Source organism: Pituophis catenifer, unplaced genomic scaffold (assembly GCF_029215685.1).
Source record: "Pituophis catenifer annectens isolate HBS135680 unplaced genomic scaffold, rPitCat1.0.hap2 SCAF_15, whole genome shotgun sequence".
Classification (NCBI taxonomy): domain Eukaryota; kingdom Metazoa; phylum Chordata; class Lepidosauria; order Squamata; family Colubridae; genus Pituophis; species Pituophis catenifer.
Genome location: NW_027256895.1, coordinates 17,427,608 through 17,442,252, shown reverse-complemented (window position 1 = coordinate 17,442,252; position 14,645 = coordinate 17,427,608). Strand labels below are relative to the sequence as shown.

The 14,645-nt window shown below is 38.2% G+C and overlaps 1 protein-coding gene across 1 annotated transcript; it reads left to right on the top strand.

Annotated features, from left to right (window-relative positions):
- The first annotated feature begins 6,546 nt into the window (after window positions 1-6,546).
- On the top strand, window positions 6,547-11,683 carry LOC139324496 (vomeronasal type-2 receptor 26-like). Its single transcript, XM_070954207.1, has 4 exons — window positions 6,547-7,002; window positions 8,902-9,129; window positions 10,143-10,269; window positions 10,782-11,683. Exons 1-4 carry the CDS (start codon window positions 6,547-6,549, stop codon window positions 11,681-11,683), a joined length of 1,713 nt encoding a protein of 570 aa, XP_070810308.1.
- Window positions 11,684-14,645: the final 2,962 nt, after the last annotated feature.

Sequence of the window (14,645 nt, the reverse complement as noted above, 5' to 3'; positions counted from 1 at the left end):
GTTTTAAATCCTGAAAAATTATTCCCAGTAACTAATGCAGATTCTGTTGGAATAGGATGAGGTCAAACAACTCAAAGTCCATCACCTTGTCATCATGGCACAAAGTATCTTATCAATACAAACCAAAGTGCTTTTAGAAAATATGGATCGGCTCTGTTATTAAGTAGAATAATGTGACTGCTTTAAAAGTGTTTAAATTTATTTGCCATATTTTAAGTAATGAAGATAGTAAGGTATTTTCCGGGTCTGACTGAATTCTCATGTCACTATAGAGGTTGTGCTGAACAAAAACTTTTATTTTCTGGGCCTGAAATATTGGAGGAATTTGTGCAGAATTTGTGAGGTATATCTGTGATATTTATGCATTGCAATAGGAAAATAATTTTTATTATATGATTTTATTTTTGGCTGCAATAAAACTACTTATGTAGTCATTGCCTGAGAGTCTTTTTCCATTAATTTAGCTCTTTGGGTATTAAGCAAACCTCAAAAAAAAAAAAATGCAGTTATGTGGACATGTAGGGAAGAGAACACTATTGCATTTTTCTGCCTTCTAGCTTCAACCTCCAATACGAGAATTTAGTTTTTAATTCCTTGAAAATCATAGATCTGTATTTTACACAATCAAATCACTTCACACATTGGGGACCAGGTGAATTGCTCTCCTTTAAATTATTACTGGAGATGTTGTTGATATATTCAAGCTCATGTGTCTTCTCATGTGTTCTGAGCTTTCTCTCACTTTAAACTTTGATTTTGGAGGAAAAAACAAAAAACAACCCATATCCTGTTATTCATTTATTAAACAAATTTAATGGCTTCTCAACTCACAGTGACTCTTGTATCCAATTTTTTCACAATCTACCATTTAGACATACGAGGCTATAGCTACAGCAACCATTATGCCATAGCTGTGATAATCATTATCTACTGTATATTCAATACATGATGCCGGCTTACTGTCAAACTACATCTCCTTCCTACTGAATTTATTATAATTTTATACTGCCAGTCATTAATCCATTTCAAAACTTCAGATTCTCCAAACCGATAGGTGCCCTAGATATGTCTTTTCTCTGTGCTTCAGTATCCCCCTCCTTCATGTGTGGATAAACACATCTTCTTTCTTTGCACAGTACATGATTTTCTCGGTGGTGATGTCTTGTGCGATTGTCGTCAAACCTTTGTTCTTGTTCTAGACTGAGACAGAGTGTCCAAATCTTTATCTGCAGGAAAAGAAAGAAGTTCAGATAATTTAATTGTCAGGGTTCTGACAGATGCCTTAATGAAATCATGAGTCTCGAGCCAAGCTTCAAAAGAAATCCAGTTGTTTATTAGGAGCTTCATGTCGGCATGTTCCAAGTGAAACCAACTCTGACCCCACATAATTTACAGCCCTGGCTTGACCCTGTTTCCCCACTCCCCCCCCCCAGGGTGTGTCATCAATCACATTCATCAATGGAGCAATTTTGCAGGTTGTAGAGATCACTCCCGTCCCACGAGTCCATGACATGGTCCAATCAAAGCACTTTCCCAACTGAAGATACCTCCTAGTTCCAGCCTTCCAGGTGCAGGGTAAGATGTCCTTGACTCTCTGAGAAAGGAATGTTATTATGACTATTATATATCACCCTGGCTCCACACAATTTCCCCCTCCCAATTTCCCACAGTAGTAATGTGGCAGGCCTGAAGCTCCAACGAAAAAGATGGCTTCCAGGCCTGATAGCTGTATTGCTTATTTGTTCCCTCTGACAGTTATTAAGTGTTGTACCTTATGATTCTTGACAAATGTATCTTTTCTTTTATGTACACTGAGAGCGTATGCACCAAGACAAATTCCTTGTGTGTCCTATCACACTTGGCCAATAAAGAATTCTATTCTATTCTATTCTATTCTATTCTATTCTATTCTATTCTATTCTATTCTATTCTATTCTATTCTATTCTATTCTATGCTATGCTATGCTATGCTATGCTATGCTATGCTATGCTATGCTACGCTACTCTACTCTACTCTACTCTACTCTACTCTACTCTACTCTACTCTACTCTACTCCATTCCATTCCATTCCATTCCATTCCATTCCATTCCCCTTCTCCTATTTGGTACCTTGTTTGTATTTTACGATTAATGAATAATTATGATTATTTATTTATTTATTAATTATTAATTATGATTAAGGATTGTGACTATGATTTATGATCTATCACCTATCACTTGTTGTTTACATGTACACTGAGAGTTTATGCAGCGGAGACAAATTCCTTTCGTGTCCAATCACACTTGGGCCATTAAACAATTCTATTCTGTATCTCATAGAACTTGTAATCCTGAGCAGGTAGTTGTTTTTCTGGCAATTACCAAATTAGCCCCAATTACTTTCATTTCATCTCCAAGTCTCAAGGGTGTTTTGTTAACCACCAGCAAAACTAAAATGTAAGATAGAAGGACCTTGTTCTTATTTGCTCTACAATGTAAAGAAGCAGAATATATATATTTTTGTTGTTGTTGTTCTTTAATGCTCTTGGTTGGTACTGTAAATCAGCCAAGAGGTCATTCAAGTTAGGCTGTGCTATTCGGCCAAGAATCTATTAAGAGAAAGAAATAGGACAAATAAGACTGCAAAGAAGGAATTCTATCATGCAAATTAATGAAGCTCTCTCTATTGCTCTTAATGCTGTTGTTTAGGGCAGTTTCAGAGATTCCTAATATGAATTGCATTGTTGGTGATCCTATTCCAATTCTTCATAAATACTATCAATCAGGAGATGTCATTGTTGCTAGTATTTTGTCTCAAATATATATATTTTCAAACACAATAAACTTTCATGAAAAACCTTCTACTGACCTTTTCTATGATACTGAGTAAGATGCTCATGTATCTAAAACTAATTATTCAGAAATGAGTTTGATGTTTTGTGCTGGTCTATATTGTATATCTCTTTATCCGTGAAGACTGAAATTGTTTAAGGATGTCTTGGATGTCAAGGTCCATTAATAATGCATTGGGAATAAACAGTTCTACTTAATCTCATTCATAAGGATGAGTTCATGATTCTGACTTCATGATTTTGGCAGGTCAAATTCTCAGTTATTTCAGTGTAAGAGGTTTAATGCTTTACATGTATCTATTTTTCTGCAATTTACTAATTAAGTTATCTGTAAATTACTTTGGAGGAAGTTTTTGGAATTCCATATAATAAAACACTGTTTTCTATTATATTCCAAGCTTACTGCCTGAGAATGAGATGTTGATCCAATATTTATTTTTAATTAAATTTCACCAAGGACAATCATAAATTCATGTCCTAGTTTTTTTTAATTAAAATCTTTCTGAAAGCATTTTTTTAATTAATGAAATATTCTGTTTTATTTCAAGATTTCTCCATTCCTTAAAAAGAAATGGAGTAATTCTGTTGCACAACTAAATAAATTTGTTCTGAGTAATGAAATATCGGTATATTTGTGAAGATAACAATTTCCCCATTTTCTTAAAGTTATTTTGTCATTTATACACAGACTTAAAGTTCTGATTTTCACTGTTTCTAAAATGAATATCAACAGTTGAACTGATTGTCAATAATTTCTCTGAAATCCAATTAGTCACAATAACATGGTGCTTAGTTATTTCAGTCTTGCAAGACTTCTGTGGACAGGAAAACCCTTGTTAAGATACAATCTTGAGAATTATGGTGCTAAATTTTAATCAATGAACTAAATTAAGGGGTGTGGGAGACAACTACCTCATGGAGGTTACCCCTGAATTTATAATTGATTTTTTTCTACACATGCAGAATGGTTCTGTAGAATGAAGATATAATCACACCAGGAGGCACAAAGACAATAATATGATTGCTATTGAATTCTGTATAGGATTAGTTGTACGCTTGCATTCTTGGATATTTTCTAATATTAAACAGTATCCTTTAAAGTAGTACCATTACTATGTGATGAAGACTGAAATAGATGTATTTTATTTAACAACTTTCATTAGTACGATGGAAGCTTTGAGTATAATATATTTAAAGCTATGAGTTGAACAAAAGTCCTGCAGCTCTTGTGCTGAAACCAATGAGCTCAAATCAATGTGTAATTTTCATTTCAGCGTGGTGACTCAGCTCTACCAACACATTTTGTCTTTGGCATTTGCTGTAAAGGAGATCAATGAAAATCCCCAGATTTTGCCCAACCTCACTCTGGGCTCCCATATCTATAACAGCAACTTTATTGCAAGCTGGACATATCATGCCTCAATGGAAGTATTCTCAACACAAGGCAAGTTAATCCCTAACTACAAGTGTGAAACAGAGAACAACCTAGTGTCAGTCATTGGAGGACCTAATTCTGAAGTCTGTATCCACATGGCAGCCATCCTGTCTATTTACAAGATTCCACAAGTAAGAGTTTCTTCCCATTGTTTAAATTTGTATCTATCTATCTAGCCTTTAAGTTCAAATTCTATCCTTTTGAGAACAAATAGCTTAAAAATATATCTATATCTATCTATCTAGATCTAGATATACAGATCTAGATCTAGATATACAGATCTAGATAGATAGATAGATAGATAGATAGATAGATAGATAGATAGATAGATGATAGATTGTTCTACATTTACATCTAGATCTACAGATAGATACAGATAGATAGATAGATAGATAGATAGAGGACCCAGAGTCTGGAGGAAGAATGGAGAGGCACACACTGCAAGATGCTTGAAGTCCAATGTGAAGTTTCCACAGTCTGTGTTGATTTGGGGAGCCATGTCATCTGCTGGTGTTGGTCCACTGTGCTTCATTAAGTCCAGAGTCAACGCAGCCATCTACCAGATTTTGGAGCACTTCATGCTTCCTTCTGCAGACGAGCTTTATGGGGATGCTGACTTCATTTTCCAGCAGGACTTGGCACCTGCCCACACTGCCAAAAGTACCAAAACCTGGTTCAATGACCATGGGATTACTGTGCTTGATTGGCCAGCAAACTCGCCTGACCTGAACCCCATAGAGAATCTATGGGGCATTGCCAAGAGAAAGATGAGAGACATGAGACCAAACAATGCAGAAGAGCTGAAGGCCGCTATTGAAGCATCCTGGTCTTCCATAACACCTCAGCAGTGCCACAGGCTGATAGCATCCATGCCACGCTGCATTGAGGCAGTAATTGACTCAGTACTTGGTTTGGGGCCCAAACCAAGTACTGAGTACATATGCATGCTTATACTTTTCAGAGGTCCAATATTGTTCTATGTACAATCCTTGTTTTATTGATTTCATGTAATATTCTAATTTTCTATGATTGTGAATTTGGGGTTTTCATGAGCTGTAAGCCATAATCATCAAAATTATGACAAATCAAGGCTTGAACTATCTCGCTTTGCATGTAATGAGTCTATCTCATATATTAGTTCCACCTTTTAAGTTGCATTACTGAAATAAATGAACTTTGGCACGATATTCTAATTTTTCGAATTTCACCTGTATGTTCTCTTTTAACATAGCAAGGCATCTGCTTCTCAGCACATTCAGTTTACAGGATTAGGGAACTTGATTTCATAATGTCCTTCATATAGGAAAGAAATTAGATAGGTAGGTAGGCAGCTAGTAGGTAGGTAGGTAGGTAGGTAGGTAGGTAGGTAGATGATAGATAGATAGATAGATAGATAGATAGATAGATAGATAGATAGATATAGAGATATAGAGATATAGAGATATAGAGATATAGATAAGGTAAAGGTAAAGGTTCCCCTCGCATATATGTGCTAGTCGTTCCCGACTCTAGGGGGCGGTGCTCATCTCCATTTCAAAGTCAAAGAACCAGCACTGTCTGAAGACATCTCCGTGGTCATGTGGCTGGCATGACTAAATGCCAAAGGCACACAGAACGCTGTTACCTACCCACCAAAGGTGGTCCCTATTTTTCTATTTGCATTTTTTACGTGCTTTCCAACTGCTAGGCTGGAAGAAGCTGGGACAAGTAATGGGAGCTATGTGGCACTAGGGATTTGAACTGCTGAACTGCCGACCTTTTAATTGACAAGCTCAGCATCTTAGCCACTGAGCCACCACATCCCTGATATATATAGATATATAGATTTATCTAGCTATTAATTCTCTAACACAGTTTTTGTTTATGTGCTATAGTTCACCTATGGTTCCGCTTCTGAGATGAATAGGAAAACTCAAGCTATTTTCTATCACCAGATGTTTCCAGATGTACACAGACAATATAAAGGGATTCTCCAGTTACTGTTGCATTTCCAGTGGACATGGATTGGGGTACTCTATGACAATGATAACAATGGAGAGAGATTTGTCCAGGATGCACTTCCTATGTTTTCTCAGAGAGGAATCTGCTTTGATTATATAGAACTATTCCCAATAATCACATCAGTTACTGATATTGATAAGATGGTGGCGGAGGGAATACATCAGTATCATGCTATTATTAAAAGCATTGCTAATGTATCCATTGTTTATGGTGAAATTGAGACCATGGTATTTTTCAGAATGTTTTCCACATTGTCAACATATGAGGATGTATCAATAATGGCAAAAGGAAGGGTTTACCTTATGACGGCTCAGATGGAATTCACATCATTCCCCTTTCAAAGGAAGGAAGGCATAGACTTGCTTCATGGTGCCCTGTCCTTAGCAGTTCATTCAAAAGAGGTCCCGAGATTCACTGACTTTCTTCGGTTGATAAATGCTAGCTTTGAAGGAGAAGATGGCTTCATTCAGGGTTTTTGGGAAGAGGCCTTTGGATGTTTCTTTCCCGAGTCCACGATAGACAGGCAAGGAAGGGTCTCCTGCACTGGTAAGGAGAAACTGGAGAATCTCCCAGCATCTATTTTTGAAATGAGCATGACTTCCCATAGCTACAGCGTCTATAATGCAGTCTATGCTGTGGCATATGCTTTGCACAACATGCTTTCATTTCAATTGAAAAAAACAGAGAGTGTCATTGAAGCAATCCATAGCTTGCTGGCTCAACACCTGTGGGAGGTAATGTCTTGGACAAACTGATTTCAATTAGATCAGCGTGTCTCATGAGAGACATTCTATACTAAACATAAAAATATTGTTTTGTATTATAGTTCCTTTGTGACAAGAACCATTTTTAAAGTACCATATTATTCAGAGTAAAAGACACACCTAAGTATAAGATGCACCTTAGTTTCTGGGGAGGAAAATAAGAAAAAAAATCTGCCTACCAGGTATTCATCTAGCTAGCGTTCTTAGCCTGGTCAGCTTCAGCACATTAGCTTGCTTGCTAGTTTTGAGGTTGGGGTTGGTTGGGGCTAAAAAACAGCTTCTAAAGCACAGCTAATCGTCGGAGTGAGCAGCAATTAGAAAAGCAGGCAAAACACAGAAGATCACTTTGCTCATGTTGGGGCTGAAAAACAGCTTCAGAAAAACAGCTGATTGTCGGAGGGAGCTCCAGTGACTAAAGCAGGCAAAGCACAGAAGGGGTAAGAGAAGGCAGCAGCTGTTTGGGTAGCCATTTTGGGTGCTGCACATCACGTTTTCATCCTCCAAACGCATTGCGTTTTTGGGCGGTGATCGGCAGTGATGTGCTTTGGTAATCTCCGCAGCCTTGAAGGCCTCTCAAATGGAGCATTTGGAGGCTGAAAATGCGACGTGCAGAGCCCAAAAACACAAGCCACCGACAATGGTGGCAATCTCTGCAGCCAGGAAAAGGACAAGCAGAGGCGGGTGGGTACGGTTACATTCGGGGTATGTATTTTCAGCCTCTTTTAGATGGGAAAAAAGTGTGTCTTATACTCCAAAAATACAGTAGCTCATGTGGTTTAAAATTTCAGATGTATATATGGGCTGAGTAGGAATGGAAAGCTGATTAACAAATGTGCCATATATCTTCAGAGACAAACTGGTCTATTTCATAGCAATTGTTGGTGAAACATCAGGAAATCTGTTGTCTAGACCATGTCACTAATCGCTGAAACCCAATATTACCTAATAAATACCAGCCATGAAAACTAGTATTGGTTCTCAAACTCTTTTTTTTTTCACAATGGTAGAATGTATCTTTTTAAATAGGGTGCATTTCTACTTAACTCTTCCATGGTTGTTCAGCGGAGAGTATACTAGTGATTTTTGTAGGTTCCAAACAACTTCAGTTTTACATTTAGAAATATGTTGAACCAGCTGCAGATAGATAATAAGTGGTGTGGTGGCCTAGTGGTGAAGATTCTCGCCTCCCACTCAGAAAGTTAAGAGTTCAATCCTAGGTAGGACCAGAGGTGGGCTTTACATACTGTAGCAACCGGTTTGCGCAGCACCGGAAATGTGAGCATGCATATCATGTATGCGGCATCACAAAACACAGCAATTCACTCACGCGCACTGTCCACACATGCATGAGGCATCAAAAACACAGCGATATAGGACGGGATTGCGCCTGGGCAGGTGGGCAGGTGGGCGGGGGGCGGGGGGCGGGGGGCGGGCCCACCCATAGGTTGCCACTACCGGTTCGCCCAAACCAGTCCAAACCGGCTGAATACCACCTCTGGATAGGACAGATGATTCTCTCCTAGGGAGCAAAGAAAAAAAAAATATGTTGCAGACTCCATGTGGTGTCAGGGAAGGCACCTGGCCAGTAATAGGAAATTTGCCTGAGAGTTCCTATGTATTGAGATCTAACCACACAGGCACAATTCACAACCAATTAGTGATATGCATGAGCTTGCATAGTAACATGTATCAAGCAAACAAAAACTTGAGGCCTTCTCAGAAAATGAATTTAGTCATCCTAATTTCTTCATTTTTCCTAGAACACTATTCGAAGTCCTGTTCTCTGCCTATTTGTTTTACATGAAACAAACTTAAAGAGAAAAGAACAATGTCATTAAATATATCCTGTATTTCCTCTTCTCTCTTCAGCTCAACCATTTTCTGAAAATCATTTCATTTAACAACAGTGTTGGGGAAACAATTTTCTTCAATCAAAATGGAGAAGTGGAAACTGGATTTGATATTATCAACTGGGTAACCTTCCCAAACCTTTCCTTCCTTAGAGTCAAAGTTGGAGACATACAACCCTTGTCTCTCACAGAAAAAACATTTACTATTTCAGAGGAATCCATAATCTGGCCAAAGTGGTTTAATCAGGTAGGTCCTGTAAATCTTTGAGTTCTATTCAAGACTTAAAAAGCTTTAAGAAAATAATTTGTTGGAGTAACTATTCTTCAACTACTCAGAAAGTTGTCTGAAAATACAGAGAAAATTTAGAAAAGAATGTCAGATCATGAGACATAGGAGAAAGAATCCAATAAAACATGAAAAGTTCAACTATGGCCTTTTACATAAAGTATCATTATGCAGTAATCATATATTTCAGGATAAGCATGCAACCTCTTCTTGCTTAATATGCCCATGCAGGAATGTCACATTTATTCGATTGCATTCAATTATACCATGGTTTCCATTTAGAATCATGACTTAAATATATTTGGGAGCTATATTCATTCATTTGAGTTACCATCTCCAATTGAAGCATTTCTAATTGAAAACTTGTAAGAGGAAAATCAATAATAAAGAAAATGTCACTATGAAATGCTAAGAAATTCAAAATACAACGTTTAAACACCATTTGATTGGTGCAGATATACATCATGTCACTTTTCTTTTAACCTGACTCGTTGCTTAGCTATCACTCTCTATATGTCACTGAGAAATGATAATAAATTCAAAATACGACGTTTAAACCAGTGATGGGTTGCTCCCGGTTCTGTCCGGTTCTTGTGAACCAGTAGTAAAAGCGGCGGGAGGCTCCACCCACCCGCCCAGACATCATAATGGATGATCTGTGCATGTGCAAACCGGTAGTAAAGGTAAGTAGAACCCACCCCTGGTTAAACGCCATTTGATTGGTGCAGATATACATCAGGTCACTTTTCTTTAATCTGACTCATTGCCTAGCTATCACTCCCTATATGAATTTCTGGATACCCATAAGCAAAATTGAAAAACAATTTTCCCCTAGAGGATTCTTCATTATAAGTTGTCATATATGATTTTTTTTTTTTGAATTATTCACCTATGAAAGCACACGTTTCTCTGGTTATTTGTAGATATGCATATTTGCAAGATGGAAAACCTTCTTCTCTTTCTTTTCTCGGTAGACAAAGCCTCTTTCTGTTTGCAATGACCATTGTCATCCAGGTTACAGGAAGGCCAAAAAGGAAGGGAAACCATTTTGCTGCTATGATTGCCTTCCTTGTCCAACAGAGAAGATTTCGAATCAGAAGGGTAAGAGATAGTACATAGAGGAATGGTTGCCCACTAGTAGTCTGGGATCATGACTGATGATTTGCTGAGGTACCCAGGTTGTCCATCATGCAGCTGTCTATATGGATAAACAGTTAAAACAGATCTGATTATTCCAATATCATTTTCAAGAAATCTATATATCAGTAATATTTTGGCACTGAGTGCTGATGCACCCCAGAAGTAAAGCTACCTAGTAGGCATGCGCATGCCAGGAAATGAACTTCTGGTTTCAGCTTGTCTTCCGGTTACTGGCGCGCATACATGTGCAATTATCAGCTGCCCAGCATGCATGCGCACAACGGAAACCAGAAGACTAGCTCTTCCGGTTTCCAGCATTGCCACATTGCATGCACGCCAGAAACCCGGAAGAGGATCGGGTGACGCTACGCATGTCAGCGGTCATGGCTCCATGTGCCACTTCAGGCAAACGTGCTATAGGTTTGCCATCACGGCTATATATAGAATAAAAGCCTTTTTCTCTTTCCCCACAGACATGGACAACTGCTTTCCGTGTCCACTAGATCATTATCCAAATGAGAAGCAAATTTGCTGCCTTCCAAAATATGTAACATTTTTATCCTATGAAGAAATGCTGGGGAACATTTTTACCAGCTTTATTCTTACTTTTTCTATTATTACTATTTTGCTGCTCTGGCTCTTCATTAAACACAATGACACCCCTATTGTGAAAGCCAACAACGAGACCCTCACCTACATTCTTCTCATCTCCCTCCTGCTCTCGTTTCTCTGTGCTTTGCTATATATTGGTCAGCCTCGTCAATGGACATGCCTTCTTCGGCAAGTTACTTTTGGTATCATCTTCTCTGTAGCAGTTTCTAGCATTTTGGCAAAGACTATCATTGTAATTCTTGCTTTCATGGCTACCAAGCCGGGATCCAGAATTAGAAAATGGATGGGGAAGAGACTGGGTCTTTCTATTGTCCTTTCTTGCTCTTTTATTCAAACCATTATTTGTACAGTATGGCTATCAACCTCTCCCCCATTTGTAGATGTTGACATGTATTCCATGCCAAAGGAAATTGTATTGATATGTAAGGAAGGGTCAACCGTCATGTTCTACTGTGTCCTTGGTTTTATGGGTCTCTTGGCAATTATCAGCTTCCTGGTGGCTTTCCTGGTCAGGAAGTTACCGGACACCTTTAATGAAGCCAAATTTATCACCTTCAGCATGTTGGTCTTTTGCAGTGTCTGGCTGTCCTTTGTTCCAACCTACTTGAGCACAAAGGGGAAATATATGGTGGCTGTAGAGATCTTCTCCATTTTGTGCTCCAGTGGGGGGTTACTGGCTTTCATCTTCTTCCCAAAATGTTACATTATTCTGTTGAGGCCTGATTTAAATAACAAGGAACAGCTAAAAAGGGGGAAAAACTGAAGAGTTAAAAGTTAACCATAAGTAAATAGTTTGCACCAAGATTTTTCATTTTCAAGTATTTGATACAGCTTGGTTGTATTATTTCATTCCTCCACAACAGAAATGGAATTAAAGTTATTAATTACATAAAAAACTGTCTAGGTCTGTGGGATTTTTGTTCAATCCTTGAAATGTCTGCTGATCTAAAGCCAAATACCTATAAGAAGATAGCAATAGCAATAGCACTTAGTGTCAGCATTCCAGAAACCCCCCGACTCCCAGTAAAGACACTGAAGCAGGCATTTTCCAAAGTTCTCTTTACTAGCAATAGGGAAACTGGCACATCTGGGAAATCCCGAATCTGAAAAACCCGGGCTTTCTTTCAATAATACAAAGCTTCCAAAACCAACCCCTTTCTCCCCTTTCGGTCACATGCTCCAATCGTCATCCGTTCCACCTCAAGCCACCCCCTGGCCACTCCTCCTCCAGGTGCTGGCTCACCCTGACCTTGACCAATAGGAAGAACGCTATTATGTCAACTAACTCCCTTCTCCTAAATCCCCCCTCCTACTTTCCTACACATGAGGAGGTGGCAGCATTGAAGCTTCTGGCCTAATATGGCTTCCAAGGCTGACAGGCATCCCCCCCTGCAGAAAGAATCACATCCTGAAAACAAAACAGACAAAACACAAAAGAAGGGGTTAACATTTAGCACCAAACCCTTTAACCCCCCTCGCCCCCCCCCCAGGAGGACCTTTCGGTTTGTCAGGAAATGTGTCATGAAACTGTTTCACGAGCACATCAGCTTTCACATCCCAACTCTTAACCCAAGTAGCTTCAGTCAAAGGGTAGCCTTTCCAGTGTACCAAATATTGCAATCGGCCCCTGTAAAGTCTAGAGTCCAAGATTCTCTTCACCTCATAATGAGTCTCCCCTTGTATTACTAAAGGAGGGGGTGGAGCAGCTGACAAAGGTCTGAGGGTGGATTTTCTAACAGGTTTCAATAAGCTGCTGTGGAAAACGGGGTGTATTTTCCCTAATATGCGAGGGAGCCTAAGTTGGACAGTCACTGGGTTAATCACTTTCACTATAGGAAAGGGACCTATGAATTTGGGTCCAAACTTCTTGCTGAGCACTCTCAATTTTAGGTACTTGGTTGACAAATACACCTTATCACCTATTCGGAAAGGCGGCTGGAGACCCCGATGTTTGTCGGCTTGAGCCTTATATTTCTCCGCTGACTCCATACAATGGACACAAATAAAATGAAAACATATCAGGATCTCTTAAATGAAGAAGGAAAACTAAAAACAATAGAAGAATTAAGAACTCAAGGTGTGGAAATGGACTGGTGGCCATACTTACAATTAAAATCCAGATATAAAACAGATATGGAAAAATTCGGAATCGAAAAAGAACTAAATCAGTTAGACAAAATTTTATTGGGCGCCAATGAGAAATTAATAACAAAAAACTATAACTTCCTATTGGCATATAAATTAGAAGAGGAAATAGTTAAAGAAAACATGATCACGTGGGCGACGAATTTCGGATACCCTATAGAATTAAATAAATGGGAAAAATTATGGAAAATTAACAGCAAACTAACAGTATCAGTACCGTGCAAAGAAAATGCTTACAAGATGTTTTATAGATGGCACCTCCCACCGGCACGGATCTCAAAAATGTTTCCCAATACATCCTCACTCTGCTGGAAATGCAAAGCACAAAAAAGGACATACTACCACATGTGGTGGTCGTGTCCCAAAGCCAAACAATTCTGGAACAATATTAAAACCCAATTGGAAGAAATAACAACTCAAAAAGTACCATTAAAACCGGAAATTAGGCATATTTACACGTAATTATGAAAAAGAAATAATATATTTAATCACACATATTCTGACTGTGTCAAGGATCACTTATGCACAAAATTGGAAACTGGAAGAAGTCCCAACACAACACAGAATAACATCCAAAGTCATGGAACATGCTGAGATGGACATACTCACCAAGGAAATCCAAGGAAAGGAAGAATCTGACTACTATCTGGTTGGGCAAAGGTGGTATCAATGGTTGGAGATAAAGAAACCAAACAAAAAGAGGATCCTAAAAGAGTAAAATAGAATTCCGTACCAAATGAGACGACGAATAACTAAATATCAATAAAATAATATCGTTATATAAGGTGAGAGGAAGGAATATATATTGAGGAATATAGGTTATCAATGTCGTAAGAAATTTGACATTACGTTTAGATGTCATTAATGTTATTAATGTTGTGTATTGTTTTACTTGTACTTGTATGTGTATGTGTATGTGTATTTTGTGTGTTTTTATAATTAATAAATGTGGGGGGGAAAAGAATAAAATATGAATGAAAGCAAAATTTTTGTTTTGGTGTCACTTTTGGTGTTCCTTTTTTTAAAAACATAATGTTAAGAAATGTAGTTTGTTTAAAAAGGAAGCCAAAGCAATGTTCTTGAAATTTCTCCAAAATCTTGAACTTTTGTCAATTTTTGTGAGTAAGCAAATTGGAAAGTAAGGATGTAAGAAAAAAATATGCTCTAATTTAATGTTTATAGCAGGGGTGTCAAACTCGATTCCATTGAGGGCTGCATCAGGGTTGTGTTTGACCTGGGGAGAGGCAGAGTGGGCATGGCTTTCTAATACTACAGACTTTTTTCAATCATCCCTAGCCAAAATGTCTTCGAATCAGAGAGTTTCATTGTTAGAGATCCCTTGCCAATTGAACTACCTCCATGTGTGGTTGTGTACAGTTTGCGACAATGAAATAAGTTACTATTTTTATTTCTCCCAGAGGTTCCCAGGGATATTAGTAAGCTGATAGTTTATTTCCCATATCACAACAGATCCCAATATAGGCCTACTTGTATTGCTTTGCATTAATTAACTTGGTTCTTTTGCTTTGTTTTCATGTTCGGTTTGTGAATGTATTGATTAGTGGAACTGATTATAAATT